Source organism: Erinaceus europaeus, chromosome 5 (assembly GCF_950295315.1).
Source record: "Erinaceus europaeus chromosome 5, mEriEur2.1, whole genome shotgun sequence".
NCBI classification, from domain to species: Eukaryota; Metazoa; Chordata; class Mammalia; order Eulipotyphla; family Erinaceidae; genus Erinaceus; species Erinaceus europaeus.
In genome coordinates, this window is record NC_080166.1 from 110,037,207 (window position 1) to 110,059,642 (window position 22,436).

Genomic DNA, 22,436 nt, shown 5'->3' on the forward strand with positions numbered 1-22,436 from the left:
TTGTCTTCCCCTCCTCTCTCAATTTCTCTCTGTCCTATCCAACAACAATAATAACTGCAACAACAACAATGGAAAAAAGATGGCCGCCAGGAGCAGTGGATACGTAGTGCAGTCACCAAGCCCCAATGATAACCCTGGAGGAAAACAAACAAAAAAATACCCATAGAACCAGAAGTTGGAAAATAAGAACAGAAGGGAAAACGCAAAGCAGAACTTGGGCTGGAGTTGGTGTATTGAACCAAATAATGGAGTGAGTGTGCATGTGCGTGTGCATGTGTGATGGTGGAAGAGGACCTAGGTGGGTTATTAGAGTGTTATGTGGAAAACTACACATGTACCAGCTACTGTATTTTACTGTCCACTGTAAACCATTAGTTCCCAATAAAAAAATTTTTTTAAATAGGCCTATAAATGAGTAAGTGGAGAAATGACTGAGTGAGGAAGTTCTTTAAATATATGGATTGAAAATGTTGCTACATAAAGGATTTTAAAATTTAAATAAAAGGTTTGTTTTCTGGGCTACCAATGTAGACTATGGAGATGGGAAACAAGTATTTTTAATATAAAAACAACAACAAAAAACACTTATAGAGATGTTATCATAGGAAATTAACAAAAAAATCTTTAAAGACATGCACAAGTGTCTTTACAACATTAACACCAAAAAAAGCACATATATGTATTTGAAAAATAATCTAAGTGTTCATTGCAGAGAAATGGCTGTTACATTACTGTATATGAATTCTGTAGAATTTCATTTCACCATTAAAACAATAGAAAAATGGGCTAAGGGGGTGGCTCACCCGTAGGACTGAACTGTGTAAAGTCCTAGGTTCATTCCAACCTTGGCACTGCAAATGATAGAGTGCACTATAGACCTTCTCTCTCTTTTACTCTCTCTCTCTCCCTCTCCCTCTCCCTCTCATACATGCAATGAATATTTTTTAAAAGATGAATATTTTTTAAGGAGCTAAAAAAGAGGACATGACTGCTTTTCAATACATAAACATTGATTTGTAAATCCTAGTCAGCAAACTATTTTTAAATATTTTGAAATGAAGAGCTGCACAGACTGGGTGGTGTTATCTAGTAAGAAACACAAATTACCAGACTCGAGGGCCTGGGTTCAAGTCCTCAGTACCCACCTGCAAAGAAGCTTCATGAATGGTGAAATAGTACTATAAGTGTCTCCCTCCACCCTCATCCCCACACTTTTCACTCACCCTCTTACAAAAAGAAAGAAAAAGGGAAAAAATATCTGCCAGGAATAGTCACACAGGCACTGAGCCCCAGCAATAACCCTGGTGGAAAAGAAAAAGCAAGAGAGAGAGACAGAGATAGGCAATAGTAAAATTATAGCACTATTTCCTCCTAATCCACATTGGCAAATGTACAGGAAGTAACTATTAACTGTTTTTATAATTAAGCACCAATATTTGCCAGATAGTCTTTAGGTGCTGGAAATGTACATGCAAACTCCTTGTCCTGGGTTACTCGTAATTACTGTATCTTATACTAGACTGTATGTCAAAATACAAGTTTCTAAACTAATTTCTAAAATGTTATAAAAAATGGTCCTATCCACCAAAAGGTTTTAAGATGAGATGAACTAAAGACAAATCATGTTCTAAATGTTTTATCTAATGAATTACATGGAACTCACATTGCTTGCAGAAATATTAAATAGGTGGTTCACTTACATAAACCAATATAATCATTCTATAATACACGTACAACCCTAAACAGTGAAAATAGAAAAGCTATGTGTGGTGTATTGCAGCAAAACCAAGGACTCTAAAGGGAGGAGGCAAAGGTTGGTGGTGGCCAGGTTTAAGCCCCCACTCCCCACCTGCAGGGGAAAAGCTTCAAGAATAGTTAGGCAAGTCTGTAGGTGTCTTTCTCTCTCCCTATCTCCCCATTCCCTCTCAACTTCTCACTGTCCTATTAAATAAAATTTGGGGGGAGGGGCAAAAATGGCCACCAGGAACTGCAGATACATAGTATTGGCACCAAGGCCCTGGGTTAACTCTGGTGGTGGAAAAAAAAAAAACCCTACTTGGGGGCAGTGGTGTGTTCAGTTAAGTGCACATGCACAGGTTCAAGCCCCTACTCCTCTATTTTAAGGGAAAAGCTTCACAAGCAGTGAAGCAAGTATTACAGGTTTCTCTCTATCTCCATCTCCCCCACCACTCACTATTTTTGTCCTATCAAATAAAGGAGGAGGAAAAAAAAAAAAAAAGAAGAAAATAATAGCTGCCAGGAGAGAGAGATTCATTGTGCAAGCACCAAGCCCCAACAATAACCCCTGGGGTGGGAGGAGAGAAGGAAAAGAAAGAATGAAACAGAGAGCCCAATGCACAATGGGAAGTCTTCAGCTGGTTAGAGGAATGGTGTGCAGATAGATATCTATCACAGGGATATAGAAACTACACTTGTGTGACAGTAATTGTTTTGTGGATTATTATTTTCCCCAATAATGTGATTTTTTTTAAAAGTACTGTTTTCAACTTTGCTGGCTACCTACATTCTCCCAACGAGTATGGATTTAAGAAATAAGTTTTCAGGGGACTGGTCAGTGGTGCACCAGGTTAAGTGCACATATTACCACGTTCAAGGCCCTGCTCCCCACCTGCAGGGGGGACACTTCATAAGTATAGTGCTATAGGTGTCTCTCTCTCCCTCTCCTCTCAATTTCCCTCTGTCCTATCAAATAAAATCAGAAGAAAGATATATATATAAAAATGCTGCAGTAAGTGGTGTACTTGTAGTGCCAACACAGAGTCCCAGCAATAACCGTAGTGGCAATGGAAGAATGAAAGAATGGAAGGAAGGAGAGAGGGAAGGAGGGAGAGAAAGAGGGAGGGAGAGACGGATGGAGAGAGGGAAGGAGGGAAGGAACAAAGGAAGGAAAAAAGGAAGGAAATGGGGGAGGGAGGGAGGGAGGGAGGGAGGAAGGAAGGAAGGGAGATTTTAGCTCAAAAAACAGCAGGCTTATTATGACTGAATGCACATAAATGATATTCAAACTGGGTTTTGTTTTTTGTTTTTTTATCTGAATGAGGAAAAAAAAAACACAATTTGTAGAAAGAAATCTTTGAAGTATTAGATTAGAAGGTGCTGATGAGTAGTCCAGGAGGTAGCGTAGTGGCTGGGGCACTGGACTCTCAGGCGTGAGGTCCTGAGTTCGGTCCCTGGCAGCACATATACCAGAGTGATGTCTGGTTCTTTCTTTCTCTCTCTCCTATCTTTCTCATTAATAAATAAATAAAATCCTTAAAAAAAAAAAAAAAAAAGAAGGTGCTGATGAATTTAAAAGATTTTCACAGTGACCTAAGTTAGTTGCTCATGCATAATTCTGCTTTGCTTTCTATGAATTTTCCCAGCCCTCACAAGTCAAGAGTTTAAAAAGGTATCAGGAGGTAAAATGAGAAAACTTTTCTTTTTTGGACATGTTCCAGTTCAGGCTGGGGACAGAGATAGGCAATAGTAAAATTATAGCACTATTTCCTCCTAATCCACATTGGCAAATGTACAGGAAGTAACTATTAACTGTTTTTATAATTAAGCACCAATATTTGCCAGGCATTGGAAATGATAGTGAGGAGTTGGAAACACACACCTTCAAGTTTTCTCTACGAAAGGTGAGGTCTCCTTGATACTTTGGCTCAAAGCATGGAGAACAAGAACTAATGTTTTCTGCTATATAAAAGTTAAGACATTAAAGAACCCAACATCCACAGTACTCTTTAAGGATCATTGCCATTCCAATGTCTCTAACCCTGGGGAGAAAAGGTGCCTCTACTTCACTGAGAATGATGCATGTACAAACACAGGCGCTAAGGAACCCAGAGTTCATTTTGATAAAAATCACATACACCATAAGGTCGTCCTTTTCCTTCTTGCACCTAAAATTTTTTTTTTCTTTTTTATTTAAGAAAGGATTAATTAACAAAACCATAGGGTAGGAGGGGTACAACCCCACACAATTCCCACCGCCCAATCTCTATATCCCACCCCCTCCCCCGATAGCTTTCCCATTCTCTATCCCTCTGGGAGCATGGACCCAGCACCTAAAATTTTTATTGACTGAGATTACAGCAAACACTTTCAAGAGGAAAAAAGAAATGCGGTGTTCACTATCTTTATTTAGGAACCCAAAGCTGTTTGTCTTCGTATTTAAATCTATGCATGCCGGAGGAGAGGAGCAGGTATAGAAAGAGCTGTAGCTGGTTAAAGAAATCCACTCTCCCCCCACCCCAAAAAATGCTTCACCTATCAGAAAAGCTAGTCGCTGGGTTCAAGTGCCAAGAGAATACCGTGTGCAAAACCACCTGTCTCTTCATACCTTATCTTAATTCTAACTGTCCTATGAGAAGGGTTTTCTTTTTTCCTTTTTCCTGAACAAAATGGTATTTTGTTCGAAAGCAAGGGGAGGTAGATAATAAATTCCAGCCCTGCTTGCTGTTATACTAAAATGTAAATAATTTCTACCTTTCTCCTAGCTATAAAATAGTATAGATATATCTCAATAATTCTCTATTACTGAGACATCTGCCACATTACCAGAACAGTAACACATAAAAGTCACACTGTATTACTAAGAAAAGAGGGGTGAGGGAGAAAGAAGAGCAGGTATAGTCCTTGAACATCACTCTAAAAATTTAGTGTGGGGTGTATTAAAAGATTGGAGAAGGGCCGGTGGTGGCACACCTGGTTGAGCATACATGTTACAATGCACAAGGACCCAGGTTTGAACCCCTGGCCCCCACATGAAGGGGAAATGCTTTGCAAGTGATGAAGCAGTGTTTCAGGTGTCTCTCTCTCCCTCCCTATCTCCCCCTTCCCTCTTGATTTCTGGCTGTCTCCATCCAATACATAAAGATTTTAAGAAAATTTTAAATAACAAATTAAGTTAAAAGAACTGGGAAAAAGTAAATAACACAGTCTTAAAGTCTTGTGACTATCCTTACAAGCTGGAGCAATGCTATAGGTATCTCTCTGTCCCTCTTTATCATCCTCTCTCCCATTTTTCTGTCTCTATAAGAAAAAGGAAAAAATAATGGCCACCAAGAGTAGTAGTGTTATCTTGCAGCCCTAGTAAAAACTCTGACAACTATAGTAGTAAATGTGGGCTGGGGAGACAGCATAATGATTATACAAAAGGATTTTCAGGCCTGAGGCACCAAAGGTTCCAAATTTAGTTCCTAGCACCACCATAAGCCAGAACTGAACAGTGATGTTAAAAAAAAAAAAAAAAGAGGGAACGAGGAAGGAAGAAATTGATACAAATAAAGTCTTGGGTAATCACAAGCCAACATGGATTTGATGATGAAATCAACAGGAATAAAAAACAAAAAATAAATAAATAAAAGAGGTGTCAAGGAAAAGAGAAGGTCAATTTTACTGGGAGAGTGTCAATGTCACTAAAAAATGGTGCTGTGGACAAATAACAGCATAGAAAAATACTAAAGAGAAAAATCTCTATGAACAAACGCTTTTTAATCTAAAGTACAGAGAACTGTTTTGGGTGTTACTGAATGTCCATATTGACTGACAAAATAAGACTCAAATTGTCTTACTCTCTGGGATGTCTCTGCTGCTGCAGCTGCCATTGCAGCAGCTTTTGCCTTCTCAGCTTCATCGTATGTAGGAAGGGAGGTAGCAACACTGTATGGAGGTGGCACAGGGTAAAACTCATTGTAAGCTTCTGTATCTGAAGAAAGGGGGTTAAGAGAAATAGTCATTAAATCAAACTACTTAGTATCATTTTGCAGCAAAACATAATTCCATAATTTGTAACAGACCATGAAAGATTAGTACTGAAATTTTAGCCCTATTTTACACACCTATACAAATTAATGCCATAATCAAATACGTTGTTAGTTCTCTATGTGCTTTTTAAATAACTTTAAAAAAAAAATGAGAGAGACCAGAATAACTGCTCTGTATGAGAGCAGAATAATTACTCTGTGTCATATGCAGAGTCAGGCATCAAACCCAGACACTCATGCAAGGAACATATTCTACCCTTTGAGTCACCTCTCCAATCCTAATTCCGCATTTACTATAAAAAGATTAATAAATATAATCTAAATGCCTATATGCAAAACAAGAACATAAGCAAATAAGTTCTGAAAATCCATACATGGAAAGAAAATACACAGGGACTAGATTGTGGCACACCTGGTTGAGCATACACAGTACTACGTGCAAGGATCCAGATTCAAGTTCTCGGTCCCTACCTATAGAGGAAAAGGTTCCAAAGTGGTGAAATGGTGCTGCAGTTCTCTTTCGTTCTCTCTCTCTCTCTCTCTCTCTCTCTCTCTCTCTCCCCCCTCCCCTCCCTCCTCTTTCCCTTAATTTTCCTCTATATTCAATAAAAAATATATAATAAAGGAAGCCGGATGGTAGCACAGCGGGTTAAGTGCACATGGCACAAGGCGCTAGGACTGGCCTAAGGATCCCGGTTCGAGCCCCGGCTCCCCACCTGCAAGGGAGTCGATTCACAGGCTGTGAAGGTCTGCAGCTGTCTATCTTTCTCTCTATCCTATCTAACAATGATGACATCAATTACAACAACAATTTTAAAAAAGGGCAACAAAAAGGAAAATAAATAAATTTAAATATACATATATATTTAAATTTATAATATAATAAAATAGAAGACACTCACAATATATGAGCATTCTCTAAATGCCAATTGCTATGCTCAAGGAATTTACTTGCCCTGACTCATACCATCAAAAAAAAGATACCAAGAATAATAACATCACTGTAATAAAAACAATTATTAGTGTGAATGGTCTTCTAATGGAAAGAAGGAAAGAAGAGAGAATGAAAGAAAGGAAGAGAAGGGGAGGGAAGAAAGAGAAAAGGAGGGTGAGAGGGAGGTAGGAAAGGAGAGAAAGGCCAGCCAGTATTCACAGAGAAGGGTCTAAGAAAATTAAACATCTAGCTACTGGACTCAAACTGTTTTGCAGTTAAGACACGATCAAGTCTTTAGAAATATTTTTAAAAGACATACTACATTGTCAAAACTATGCAGACTACAGAACAATACCTGAAGTTGTAGGTACTTCCACAGTAATGCTACTATAAGGTGGAGGGGAAGAGTCGGTTTCAAGTACTAGTGCTGAAGGCACAGTCTGCATGATCTGTGGTGTTGGGTTTGAAGTTGATGGTTGCTCTACAGATGATTCTGAATTATCCTCTTCATTGTACAGCTAAGAGAACAAGTGAAAAAAGAAGAATTAACATGGTTCTGATCATTGCCTTTAAATTAATTTTTAGAGACAGTTTCGGGTAAAGGACTTTTTTTTTTTTTTAGCTAAAAATAAAGATAAACAAAGCATTTTGAAAAATTAAGAGGATTTTTGAAAGACCTGAATCACTAAGTTTAGAATTTTTATAATTTCTTTTTTTTTTTTTTTTTTTTTTTTTGCCTCCAAGGTTATTGCTAGGGCTCGGTGCCTGCACTAGAAAAATCCACTGTTCCTGGAGGCCATTTCTCCCATTTTGTTGCCCTTGTTGATGTCATTATTATAATTGTTGTCATTGCTGTTGTTGGATAGGACAAAGAGGAGAGACGGGGAGAGACAGACACCTGCAGACCTGCTTCACTGCCTATGAAGCGATGCAGGTAGAGAGCCAGAGAGCTATAATTTCTTTATAATAAAAATGTCGGGGGCTGGGAGGTAGTGCAGCGGATTAAGCGCACATGGCACAAAGTGCAAAGACCAGCACAAGAATGGTGCAAAGATCCCAGTTTGCGCCCCCCAAACTCCTTACCTGCACAGGGGTCGCTTCACAAGCAGTGAAGCAGGTCTGCAGCCATCTATCTTTCTCTCCTCCTCTGTCTTCCCCTCCTCTCTCAATTTCTCTCTTTCCTATCCAACAACAACAGCTATAACAACAATAACAACTACAACAAGGGCAACAAAATGGGAAAAATGGCCTCCAGAAGCAGTGGATTCGTAGTGTAGGCACTGAGACCCAATGATATCCCAGGAGGCTGAGAGAGATGGTTAGCTGTTAAGAATTTATAAGGAAAAAAATTCATGATAAGTAGGTCACTCTTTACCAGAGAGAGAGAGAGCAAAAATACTTATACTTTTAATACTTATAACACCGTTTCTACTACATTAGTTTCTGAAATAACTGGAAAGTAAACTAATGAAACATAACAAGATAAAAACCACTCCTAAAATGTGGAGTATTCTAAGGAGACTTTCTTAAGCACCAGAAGACTTATGAATACAGCAAAATGAGCCAATGTTTACATAAAACTTTAGAAAATGTTCTGCACAAAAAAATTATTTTTAATTTATAGAAAAATTTTTGACTTTTTTTAAATGACTTATTTAAAAGGTTTATTTATTAACATGAAAGAGAAAGAGTAAGAATTAGAGCATTAATCTGGTATATAGTGATGTGGGGGGTTGAACTTGGAATCTCTCTTTTTTTTTTCTTTCCTTTCTCCTCAGAGCACTGCTCAGCTCTGGTTTGTGGTGGTGAAGGGGATTGAACCTGGGACTTTGGAGCCTCAGGCACAAGAGTCTCTGCATAATCATTATGCTATCTACCCCAGCCTGGAATATCATTTCATTTTTTTAAATATTTTATTTATTAATGAAAAAGTAGGAGAGAGAGCAAGAACCAGACATCACTCTGGTACATGTGCTGCCGGGGATTGAACTCAGGACCTCACACTTGAGAGTCCAATGCTCTATCCACTGAGCCACCTCCTGGACCAAGGAATATCGTTTCTTTTTCAAGCTCAAATCACAGAACTCAGCCCTTGATAAATTATCCAAGTCAACATATTTACTGGATGTCCAGCTGCACCGCGGGGGAGAGAGAAGAGACTGGAGGAGAGGGAACACAAATCTTTATTCACGCTGGCACTGCAGAGTTAGGTGAGCTGTACAGCGGTTCTGGGCACGTGGAGCTAGCAAAATGGCCGCCTCTGCTATGCAGCAACCCTTCTCGGTCTCAGGTCTCGAGGAAGGGAGGAAGCAGGAGGGCTTTTATGGGAGAAATTCCGGAAGTGGCAAGTTGGGATGGGATTGGCTAGGAAACAAGGCACTCCAGGAATAGAGTTTCAGCTCTCCTGGGAATGGGAAAGGGAGGTGGGGGGAACAAGGCACTCTGGGAAGCTAGGATTTCAGCTCTCACCGGAATGGGCGAGATACCCTGAGGGGACAACATGGTGGATGTGACCACATCTGCACGATTTCCCAACAACTGGATGTTCAATAACTGACAAATAGTATACTGAGATTTTTAATATTTTAACTCATTTAATCCTAACAAACCTATGAGAAACCTGAATAACTGTTATCCATGTAAGACAAAGTAAAAGGAAAATTTTGTTTACAGATTAAAAAACAAGCAAGTCTATAAGAATAGAGTTAAAGTTAGATGCCAAACATCGTTAAGTAGGAAAGGCAAAGCAGGAGTAAAACCCAAGTAATGTCGCTAGAGCCCTCTTATTTCATTTACAGTGATCTTTTAAATGATTATTCTATAGAGGCACTACATGGAGGCAAAACAATCTGAGGTTAACCAGAACTATCAATATTATAAGTGACTCAACAAAACTATAATCAATCCTGAGATGTGCTTGGAAAAAAGTTCTTACTAAAATATTTTTTAGTTATTTTAAAAACAATTCAAATGCTGGTTTGAACTGCAAGTTTTCAACATTATTCAATGCCTACATCTTAATGTACTCCTGCAGCTTTAGGAAACCTAATATTGAAAAAGAAAACCCCTCCAAAGAAATTTTGTCACAGAGTACATTTAAGCACATACAAACATAAGTGCTGTACTGCAATAAAATTAAATTCATTCTAGTGTCCATGAAGAACAGCAAGCAAATTCTTGCTCCAACATCTAGAATCTTTGATAATTCTTCTCTGTGCCTTAATTCCCATGTGTTAAGATCTAAATGTAACCAAAATTAACACAGAATGTCTAACACATAACAGACACTTAATAAATATTAGCTTTCATTTTCTTTCACTTATTATACTTTATTTCATAGGGTCAAAAAAATTATGTGTTGGGAGTCAGGCTGTAGCGCAGCGGGTTAAGCGCAGGTGGCGCAAAGCACAAGGGACCGGCATAAGGATCCCGGTTCGAACCCCGGCTCCCCACCTGCAGGGGAGTCGCTTCACAGGCGGTGAAGCAGGTCTGCAGGTGTCTGTCTTTCTCTCCTCCTCTCTCTCTGTCTTCCCCTCCTCTCTCCATTTCTCTCTGTCCTATCCAACAACGACAACAACAATAATAACTACAACAATAAAACAAGGGCAACAAAAGAGAATAAATAAAATAAATATTTTTTTAAAAAATTATGTGCTTCTCTAAGTCTAGTAAATTGTTACTTGCTTCCAAAGACTATCTATCTATAGATAGATGCTCACACTTACATATATTTACATACATTTACATATATATGCAAAGTAAAACATCAGGTTAACACTGCTATTTCAAGTGTCTTACTAAGAGATTACATTAACAAAACTCTTCTGTGAGTTAATAAATACACTATACTTTTTATAAAATTATTGTAAACATACCTAAAATAATCTCAGGCTAATGAGACAATATTTTCTCCATTATCACCTAGTATAAAAGTAAGGTCCACTCATAGAAACTGAGTTCTAAGATCAAATAATGTGAACTTTACCCCTTTGCATGGTATTTCCATTGTAGTTACAGGTAACCTAAACCTGTGTCCTAGTGCCTTTTTTAAGTGTCACTCTATTAAATGAGTTATCTCACCAATCTACCAACTCATTTTTTAAAACTTAAGAGAGCTGTCTTGATCCAAAAAGGATGAGAGGACCTAGTGGAGGTTCTATTATGTGGAAAACTGAGAAATGTTATGCATGCACAAACTATTGTATTTACTGTCGAATGTAAAACATTAATCCCCCAATAAAGAAATTTTTAAAAATAGAGAGCTGTCTTAAATGGCTAGTTTTTATAGATGTATACTCAAGAGTTTTTTGTTTGGTTATTTGTTACCAGAATACTGCTGAGCTCAGGCTTATGGTGGGGCTGGGGAATTGAACTTGGGACCTTTGTTGTCTCAGGCATGAAAATCTGTTTGCAGGGAATTGGGTGGTAGCACAGCAGGTGCACATGGCATGAAGTGCAAGGACCAGCTTAAGGATCCTGGTTCCAGCCCCTGTCTCCCCACCTGCAGAGAAGTCACTTCACAGGCGGTGAATCAGCAGGTCTGCAGGTGTCTGTCTTTCTCTCCCCCTCTGTCTTCCCCTCCTCTCTCCATTTCTCTGTCCTATCTAACAAGGACAACATCAATAACAACAATAACTACAACAACAAGGGCAACAAAAGGGAAAATAAATTTTTAAAAAATTTTTAAAGAAAAAAATCTGTTTGCATAGCCTTTATACTATCTCCCCAGCACAGAGTTTTTTGGTTTTTTTTTTTTTAAATGACAAGAAAGCTGGCAGAGAGTGGGGTAGATAGCATAATGGTTATGCAAAGAGACTCTCATGCCAGAGGCTCTGAAGTTCCAGGTTCAATCCCATGCACCTCCATAAGCCATAGCTGAGCAGTTCTCTGGTGAAAGAGAGAGGAAGGAAGGAAGGAAGGAAGGAAGGAAGGAAGGAAGGAAGGAAGGAAGGAAGGAAGGAAGGAAGGAAGGGGAGGGAAGGAGGGGCTGAAAGTCCAACCCTCTCACCTATAAACTATTGCTTCTTTTATTTCAATAGACTTGTCTCTTGTACTAGACTTCTTCATTCCATCTTGGTAATAAAATATTAATCTAATAGTTGGAGGTTTGCTTTGGAGAAGTTAGAACTCACTGAATCCTTTCTAAATATACCTAAAGGAGGTGATAATGTGGTTAAAGAATAGAAGACTAAATTAGTTTTGCTAATTTGACTTTTTTTCTGACCTTTAGAATTTTATTCAATAATTACTTCATTTTCAAATATAAAACATAATCACATACAACTTGGCCTGCACATGTGTGATTCTTTCCTTCCCACACTGCACTACTAACCAACCTTTACATATATTGTTCAGAGCTTAGCTAGCATTTAAACATACAGGAAGGAGTCCGGCGATAGCGCAGCGGGTTAAGCGCACGTGGCGTAATGCACAAGGACCAGCATAAGGATCCCGGTTCGAACCCCCGGATCCCCACCTGCAGGGGAGTCGCTTCACAGGCGATGAAGCAGGTCTGCAGGTGTCTATCTTTCTCTCCCCCTCTCTGTCTTCCCCTCCTCTCTCCATTTCTCTCTGTCCTATCCAACAATGATGACATCAACAACAATAATAACTACAACAATGGAAACAACAAGGGCAACAAAAAGGAAATAAATAAAATATATAAAAAAAACATACAGGAAAACCCTTTTTCTTTTTTCTTTTTTACTACCTTCAGTGTGGTAGGGATGGGGCTTGAACCTGGGTGGCATGCATAACAAAGCAGCACACTGTCTAAATAAACTATTTTTTGCCAGCCCTAGAAAGGCTTTTCTAGTCTCCCAAAGGACATTAGGACTCACACCAGAAACTTGTTCTTTAAAGCATTTATTACAAGACTAATTACTTATGTAATCATTCATTTACAATCTGTTTTTCCAGCTAAAATAAGAGATCCACAAAAATAGAAGTTATGTCTGTCTTGGATCCATCTTGGCTAAAACCTTTGAGAAAGAACATTTCTGCTAACCCAAGCTTACTTTCAAGTCTCTAATGGCTAGTTATCATCTGAATAAAGGAAAGGAGAAAGGATTGAAGAATATTTACATCTTGGGCCGGATAATGGCACACATAATTGAGCGCACGTTACAATGCACAAGGACCCGGGTTCAAGCCCCCAGACCCCAACTACAGGGAGAAAGCTTTGTGAGTGGTGAAGCAGTGTTACAGGTGCATATGTTGCTATGCACAAGGACCAGGGTTCAAGATTAATGTTTTTTACTTTTGATTAGTACAAACAGAATTGAGAGGGAAGAGGAAATAGGAAGAGAGAAAGAAAAACACCTGCAGCATTGCTCCACTGCTCATGAGCAGTTTTTCTCTCTCCCTATCTCCTCTTCCCTCTCAATTCTGTCTGTACTATCAAAAAATTAACTAAAAAGTAAAATGTAGTCGGACAGGAGTAGATAGCCTAATAGTTATATACAGAGACTCTCATGCCTGAGGCTCTTAAGTCACAGGTTCAATCCCCTGCACCACCATAAGCTAGAGCTCATCAGTGTCTGGAAAAAATAAGAACAACAACAACAAAAATAAAATGTAGTTAAAAAAAAAGAAAACAAGCATTAACTAATGTGCACAATAATCATTTTAGTCAATAGGTAAATACTAGTTGGCTTGCATTATTAACAGCATGCTGATCTCAAGTCCTCACCAACAAAATATATATATGTCTGAGAATACTGTATTTGGCACCTTCTCATACTTTCATCTAAGACTGTCTTCTGGGAACTGATTCATGGTGGCTTCCACTCACTTTCTCAGTCTCATATCTCACATCAATTTAGCATGAAAGATGGTCATGTATGCCACAAATACTTGTATGTTTCATGAGATGGTGGTTTATTTTATTAATTTTTTTTATTTTCATAGGACAGAGAGTAATTGAGAGGGGAAGGGAAGACATAGAGGGAGAGAGAAAGATAGACACCTGCAGACCTGCTTCACCACTTGTGAAGTGGCCCCCTGCAGGTAGGGAGGCAGGGGCTCCAACCAGGATCCTTGCGCTCCACAGTATGTGTGCGCTTAACCCACATGCCACCATCTGGCCCCTGGTGATTTTTTTGTATGTTAGTATAAGTGAAAACTCTTAGAAGAACAAAGATCATATCTTTTTTTTTTTTTTAATAGGGCACTACAGAATGAACCCAGGATGTGGTAATGCCCAATATCACTAAACAGCCTCACCAACCAAATGTTTTTTATTTTCGATTTTATTTATTTATTTATTTATTGGATAGAGATAAATCAAGAGAGAAGGGCAGGTAGAGAGGGGTTAGAAAGACCTGCAGCACTGCTCCACCATCTGTGAAGCTTCCCCATTGCAGGTGAGGACCAACTGAATTTTTCATTTGATATCCTTGGAGAGGAAAAGCCAGAAAGACAGACAGGAGATATACTACAGCTTTGCTCCACCACTCAAAGTGTTAACTTGGTGATTCTACACAAGGTATGGGAGGGTGATAAATGTATGGTCTTAGTTTACTTTTCTTATAAAGAAAATTTTTATAATGAAACACATATGGCAAAAATATTAACATCTAGTATCTCCAGAGTGGTTATATATTTTTTTTAATTATCTGGAGGGCTGGTAGTGGTGTACCTGGCTGACTGCACATGTTACAATGTGCAAGGACCCAGGTTCAAGGCCCTAGTCCCCACTTGCAAGGGGAAAACTTCACAAGTGGTGAAGCAGGTCTACAGGTGTCTCTCTGCCTCTCTCCTTTTACCCTCTCTATTTCTGTCTCTATCCAATAAGTAAACATAATAAAAATGTTTTTAAATTATGTTTTTTTAAAAACATTTTAAAATTATCTTCTGTACTTCCTTTATACTTGAAATGTTGCAGCTTTGATTCTTACATTTAAAGAAAAGGGAAGTTAACCCAGTTAAGCTGTCCTCCATATGTAATGTATCAGAGAGAAAGAGAGAGAGGGGGAGGGAGGGAAGGAAAGAGAGATGGACAGAGTGTGTGTATGACAGCCACAGGTTCTTTGGTGTGGGGTGGGAGGGCGAACTACTCCATGAGAAAAAAAAAAAAAAACAGACAAAAAAGGCATTCAAAAACCAATAAAAAAAAAAAAGAATGAAAAAAAGTAATGGAAGAGGATAGTGGTGGTTACCACTGACTCCTTTTAAACACAGAACTAATCCTAAATATAGAACTAAAGACTAAATAGTTGCTATTTAGTGGCAAACATTATATACCTGAAATATTAAGCATATAAGTAACATCAAAATCAAGAACTAAGGAAAGAGATGAAAAATAGTATTAATATCACTGATCTAATTCTCTATTACACATGTACCAACTACTGTATTTTATTGTCCACTGTAAACCGTTAGTCCCAATAAAGAGAGAAAAAATATATATATATTATATACAGTTGGCCAAGAGATATACTGGCAAAAAATATTTATCAACTAAAGGATAATTATCTCTATGTCAACCGTTATTAGAATCACCAAACAAGTAAATGTAGTAAACCTCAAGGTTAGCTTAAATCCCACTAATATCCCAGATGTATTTCCTACCTAATTTGAGACCAGACACCATAAACCTAATACCAGTTTGGATACAACAAATGACACTCAACACTTCAACAACTGGGAGAAAGCCCAAGCTTGTTAGGTTAAGAAGGGACTACAAAGGCTGAAAAAGGGCAAGAGACTACCTCACTTAATGATGACCTTCCTGGTCATTGGCAGGCCAACCTATCACCTGAGGCCCTAGTCAGGGAATCTTTGGATTCCCACACAGATTCAAAGGGCCTATACCTTTAATACATCTCTCCCTCTCTCTTCTATCACTGGTCATTTCCATCAGGAATATCATTATAAGCCCTCTTGTGGGTTTCTTCAGGACCGTACCCTCACTATGAATTACCAATGGTAAGGACTACCCCATTCTCTGAAGGGAGGCTGAGTTATCCTGAAATGCATGCAGCCTAGAATGTCCCCAGCTGTGACTATGGACTGACAGGAACTCAGAGGTTACAAAGGCTCCTGTGCTAAATATGAATAGATACAGGCCATAGGTCAGATCAATGTGGTAAATAGCTGTATTTACATATTTTCTTCTAGTTGGGAGCTACTCTCTGCCCTGATCCAGCTTTCTAGTCCTATTCTCAACTCTGACACCATCTTCCCAGACAATGTTTTTACTCCACCTGCAGATTGGCTATCAAGCTCCAGCAAAAATTATCCCTAGGAACATAACTAAAATAGACTTCCTAGCTTCTATCGACCCTAAAATCCCTATTCCTATCTGCTCTATTCCTACTTCATGGTTCCTGTCCATTAAACATTTTGTCCTGCTTTTTTATCTTACTGCACTTCAGCTGCCAAGTTGCAGATGCTACTATAACTTCATTCTGAACTCCCTGGGCAGATGACCTCACCAACATCTCTTGGAACCCCATCTCTCGAGCCCTATCTCACTGGGAACAGATAAGAACAGGCTGAGGATATGAATCAACCTGCCAACATCCATGTCCAGCAATAACAGAACTCCCACCTTCTGTACCCCATAAAGAATTTTGGTCCATACTCCCAGAAGGGGTAAATGTCAGGGGGAAAATGACCAGAGAGCTCAGAACTCCAATTCCATCAGGACCCAAAGAAGGCGGGGAGGACATTCAGAGAGGAAGAGAAGACAGAACCACAGGAAAAGGGGGGGGGGGGCAATTATATATAAATACAGATAGGTAGTATAGAAAGAACAGTCACCTTATACCTGTGATCCTGGAAGTATTATTGCAGTTTCCAGTCGAAGGAATGGGGACACAGAAATCTGGTTGTGAGAAAGGTGTGGAATATACCCACCTCTGTTAGCTTAAAATTTTGTAAATCAACATTAAGTCACTAATAAAAAATTAAAACAAAAGCTGTATCTGCACAAATCACATATTATTCTGTTACGTTTTGTACTTGTGGAATTCTACTGCTCCTAAGGAACTTTTCTTTTTCTGACAAAAAGGAGGGTGGGAAGAGTGTGTGTCACCAGGGTACTGTTGCATAATTTTCATGGAGCCTTCACCCACCCAGTGCTGTGCATTGTTCTTCCATGTAATGCCAGGGGTTTCAACCTGGGTCTTCCCGCATGAAGTGTGCACTCTACTGTGTGAGCTACCTCCAGAGTTTTCTCTGATTTTAAATGAGAAAATATTAAGTATCAAAATGACTATTAACATAATAAGTGGGAAGCATGGGTGATTGTAAATTGCCTAGGTTTGTTGCTTTGGTGCTGTTTTTTTCTTTTTTTCCAACTTCCCTAGAAAAGAAAAACAACATTCTTTTTTTGTTATTGTTATTGTCATTAATGCAGGAAAGAAAGTGGTCTATTAAAGAGATTTCCATAAAGAAATAGTTGCAATAACATAGAAAGATATTAACTGTAAAATGTTTTAATCACTGGAGTCAGGCAGTAGCGCAGTGGGTTAAGCGCACATTGCACAAAGCATTAGTGGACTGGTGGTTTGAGCTCCGGGCTCCCCAACTGCCAGGGAGTCGCTTCACAGGCGGTGAAGGAGGTCTGCAGGTGTCTGTCTTTCTCTCCCCCTCCCTGTCTTCCCCTCCTCTCTCTATTTCTCTCTGTCCTATCCAACAGCAATGATATCAATTAACAACAACAACTACTACAACAATAAAATAACAAGGGCAACAAAAGGGAATAAATAAATAAAAACTGTCTTAATTATACTAAGAACGAATAAGATCATAGATTTTATATCCCTTCCATAACCTTTTAGTGTATGTGCCACCAAAGTAAGCATTCAACAAACAACCTTTTAGAACCACTATCACATTTACAAGAAAAGGAAGTTGGTAAATAAGCCCAGATATGATCGCGCTTGTGATATTCCATCAGCCAACACTAAGGATATAAAAAGCAGTAGCATCATCTATCCATTTTAATGTAGCAATTTTCTAGTGAAATCCTTATAAAAGTCACAGTGATTCATAGACTTTTTCTCTGTACCGTTCCCACCTGTAATAAGAGTTTCCTTCTTGATGCCCTTTTGCTTTAACCACTTGTCAATCACATTACACAGTTAAGTCTACATAATCTGCAAAGGCATTCTCTTTTCACAGTAATGCTGTCTAGTCCTTAGAACTCCAACTATAAGGAGCACACTAACATTATGAACGACACCTTGTCAGTGTTCCAAATACCCTTTTTCCACAGCCTAACTGATAAAGAACTCTGCAAACTTTCCACCAATCATGGCTGTTGTTTTCGCCGGGTTATGTTGTTTTCGCCGGGCTGGCTTCACGGGCGGGTAACAGACGACCAGGGACTCATGGTTGAGCTGTAGGCAGTATCTCTTTATTCATGCAGGACGCAGCACAATCTAAGACGAGCTAAGCTAAACTCAAGTACCCCAAAACTCACAATGCTGTCTTTATATATACTTGCCAAGTAGGGTGGAAACAGGATGTGACATAGAGAAGGTGGAGAGAAAAGTGACTGGTGAAAATCAGAGTGTGACAAGGAGGGGGCAGAGCAGGCGAGAATCCTATCACTGAACCACCAATGCCCTGGAGTGCTTTATGTAAATGTAAAGTGATTTATATAAATAGACCAAAGCTTTGAATGGGATTAAATCTATCCCTATATAGGCATATGGTTAAGCAGAAGCCAGGGGGAGCTGGCATACTATCCAACAATGGCGGGTGGGTGAATGGGGTTGGCAGGGAGTGTTCATAAGGACCCAGCACTGTAGTAGTAATAATAAAAATAGGACAACGTGGTCCAGGAGGTGGCGCAGTGGATAAAGCATTGGATTCTCAACCATGAGGGCCCGAGTTCAATCCCCGGCAGCACATGTACCAGAATGAAGGCTGGTTCTTTCTCTCCTCCTATCTTTCTCATGAATAAATAAATTCTTTAAAAAAGAAAAATAGGACAATAATGAAAATAACTTATGTTAGTCAATTTTTTCCAGTATAGTCTCATAAATTTAAGCAGTTCTGTATAATTTAAAAGCTTTCTCAATTCAAACTAAACTCTAGAAATCAGATACCTTCACATTATCTATAAATATTACAAGAAAAAAAGAGTTATGTTACAAAATCATGAAAGCACTCACTGGTCAAATGTGGGACTGTCTCGGTCTTAAAATAAATTATGACAAATTACAACAATATATTAAGTAAAATAAATAAATTTATATTGATTTAAATGAATAAATAATTGGAGGCAAGGGCAAGCTCTTTGTAGAAGTCTAAATTACAAATGTAATGGGGTAAACAGAATTAGGAAATAATCATTTGACAACCGCCATAGTGATATATTCTCTCAGGCAATAATAACCAATGAATTAATTCTAAAACAAATGGGTAGAAGCATAGTGTTTTAAAAGAACATTTATAGGTATACTACAAAACAACTGACATGAGCCTTTCAATATTAATATTGTAGAAGATAAAGATTAGGGAATAGTTTCTGATTAAAGTTTAAGAGACTTAATAACTAAGCACAACATTTTATCATGGCCTGATCCCTCCTCCCCAAATGTCTTTTCTTTTGCTCTGACAGGTGTTAGTATGGAATTGGTGAAATGCTTATAACTATAGTATTGTATCAGTGTTATTTTGATAACTGTGCTATGGTTTACAACAGTGCCTTTTTTTTTTTAAAGAAATTTATTCATGAGAAAGATAGAGCGAAAGACACAGATATCACTCTGGTACATGAGCTGCGAGGATTGAACTCAGGACCTCATACTTGAGAATCCAATACTTTATCCACTACACCACTTCCCGGACCACACAACACTGTCTTTATTTTTAGAAATTAAACATTGAAATACTTAGATGTAAAGGAATAGCATGTCTCCTGTATGCCACTTACATTCAACTGCTTCAGAAAAATACTGTGTTTATATGTATTTATATGTGAATATAAAAAAAACATCAAAAGCAAATATAAAATGTCAAGATTTGATAGCAATGAGTGACTGATACATGAAACGGAATGACAACATGAATTCGTTCTACAGTATTTTCCATAAATCTAAAATTATTTTAAATAAAATTAAAAAAAAATGTTAAATGTGCAAAGACCCAAGTTCATGTTCCTAGATCCCACCTGCAGGGGGAAGTTTCACAAGTGGTGAAGCAGTGCTGCAGGTGTCTCACTATCTCCCCTCCCCCTCTCAGTTTATCTCCTAGCAAATAAATAAAATAATTAATTAAAAAGTTAAAAATGCGATTGCTGGGGAGAAAGCATAACCATTAATGGGAAAACAAAAAAAGCAAGCAAGAAAGAAAAATGTAAAGGCCCAGCAATAGTGCAGTGGGTTGTGCGAAGCCCAAGGATCCCAGTTCAAACTCCACCCTGGCTCCCCACCTGCAGGGGGTGTCACTTCACAAGCAGTGAAGCAAGTCTGCAGCTGTCTTTCTCTCCCCCTTTCTGCCTTCCCCTCCTCTCTTGATTTCTCTACAACAGCAGCAACAACAAGGGCAACAAAAATGAAAAATTGATTCCAGGAGCAGTGGATTCTTGTAGACATTGAGCCCCAGCACTAAGACTAGAGGCAAAAAAAAAAAAAAAAAAAAGCTATATGCTAAGAAAACAGAATACACGGTATGCACTGTATAAAAAGACTAAGGGATGGGGCAGGGTGTGGTGCACATGGTTGAATATACATGTTACAATGCACAAGGACCTGGGTTCAAGACCCTGGTCCCCACCTGCAGGGTGAAAGCTTCACAAGTGGTGAAGCAGTGCTGCAGGTGTCTGTCTCCTTGTCTATCTCCCCCTACCCTCTTGATTTCTGGCTCTCTCTATCCAATAAAGATTAAAAAACTGAAAGAAGACTGTCGAGCTGGTGTAGTGGCTCTGCCTGTGGACTCTGAGGCAGGCAGACAGGGCTTCAGGTTCAAAGCCTGTCCTCCCCAGAAGCCAGTGGTTCACCACCACCGGAGAGGAAAAAAAAGACTGAAAGACAGACAGACTAGGGGTGGAGGCTGGGTAGTGGCACACCTGGTTGAGCTCACATGTTCCAGTGAACAAGGAACTGGGTTCCAGCCCCTGGTTCCCACCTGCAGGGGGAAAGTTTTGCAAGTGGTGAAGCAGTGCTGTAGGTGTCTTTTTCTTCCTATCTACCCCATTCCCTCTTGATTTCTAGCTGTCTCTATCGAATGAATAAAGATTAAATAAATAAATAAATAAATATTAGGGCCCAAGAAGTGGCATATCCCATAGAGTTACTGTGTTGAACCCAGTTACTGGAGTAGCTGGGTTCAAGTCCCTGGTTCCCATCTGCAGAAGAAAAAACTTCTAAGTGGTGTAACAGTGACTGCTTGCAGGCGTCCCTCTCTCTCCCATCATTCTTCCTTTTTCTATTCTTCTGTCTGTCAAAAAAAGGGGGAGTGCCTACAGCAGAGGAAACAGTATAATGGTTATGCAAGAGACTTTCATACCTGAAGCTCCAAAGTCCCAGGTTCAATAACCCACACCAGCATAACCAGAAACTGAAGCAGTACTCTAGTTTAAAAAGAAAAGATGGCTGCCAGAAGTAGTGGACTCATATAGGTACTGAAGCCTAGCCATAAAACTGGTGGCCAAAAGAAAAAAGTAGCTTAAAACTCTACAATCTAGCTTCTAACAATGTTTATTCTCACCCTATTCATTAACTCCTCTACACCTAAGTGGCTTTACAAAATTTCTCCACATTTAATAAAAATCTAACCCGGGATGGAACAACTCCCTCAAAAGCCTCTCAAATCAGTAAGATAATCCTGCCACTGCCTGCCCCCATACACTCTTATCTGGGAACAAGACAAGGAAACCTTTCTTGACTGTTCAATTCTAGATGAGGAGCTCCTCTTGAAATTCACACTATCTATGAGTACTGGGCACTCCTTCGCCCTGTTCTTATTATCTATATTTACAAGGGTCCAAATCATTCCCCAGTGAATAGACTTTTATAAATCTACTCCCTATCCTCCACATTATCCCCTCTACTTAAAGCCCTATAAAATGGGAATAATTTAATACCTATTTAATAATTTAGTGCCTTTTTTCTTTTTATTTTATTAAAATAAAAAGAAAAAAAGGATGTAGTACTCAGTGACTGAATCATTACCTCAGTTCTCCACTTCCCTGTCATGGATAATAATCTAGAATAAGAAGCTTCTATGGGAAAATACTGAATTTATTACACAGCTTCATTCCTGATCACAAGTTCTGGCTCTACATCTGGTATTAGTGTCTATCCTTATCAGTCCAAACAATAAAATGAAAAAGGTGCATGGCATTAACCATCAATTTCCTAGTTCCCATATTCCGTCATATCTTAAGCTACTCCCACTCCGTCCATCAAGACTCAATTTGGGATGTATGTTCTATCTCTTGGTAAGACAAAAAAACAAAGTCACACTACTACGTAGGTTAGAGTCCCTAGGGACTTAGTGTCTAATTTTGGCAGGGTTATCACAAAGTCACAAAACATGGCAGATGTTTCTTCTTCACCAGACTCCCCTTTTCTTTTCATGGAACTTTAAGCAAAATCTTTGCTTCCTACTTCTGATGGAAACTGGTTTTCAAGCAAAATTCTTTTCAACTTCTCTCCCCTGCAACTCTAAATTTAGCATTATGGCATCCGTCCTAATTCATATTCCTTGCTCCTAAATGCCAGATAGCTGTACAGAGAAGATCCTGTCTTCCAAAGAATTTTTTTTTTCGT

The 22,436-nt window shown here is 38.9% G+C and overlaps 1 protein-coding gene and 1 long non-coding RNA gene across 2 annotated transcripts in view; both read right to left on the reverse strand.

Annotated features, from left to right (window-relative positions):
- LOC132538636 (uncharacterized) overlaps nucleotides 1–22,436 on the reverse strand; it is a 143,829-nt gene that overhangs the window by 25,801 nt on the left and 95,592 nt on the right. The gene's annotated exons all lie outside the window — the stretch shown is intronic.
- NDFIP2 (Nedd4 family interacting protein 2) overlaps nucleotides 1–22,436 on the reverse strand; it is a 65,402-nt gene that overhangs the window by 22,840 nt on the left and 20,126 nt on the right. Inside the window, exons 2-3 of the mRNA XM_007531389.3 lie at nucleotides 7,061–7,223; nucleotides 5,580–5,713 (exon numbers count right to left, since the gene is read on the reverse strand). Of these exons, the coding sequence (XP_007531451.1) occupies nucleotides 5,580–5,713; nucleotides 7,061–7,223 (297 nt within the window). The remainder of the gene's footprint in view (nucleotides 1–5,579; nucleotides 5,714–7,060; nucleotides 7,224–22,436) is intronic.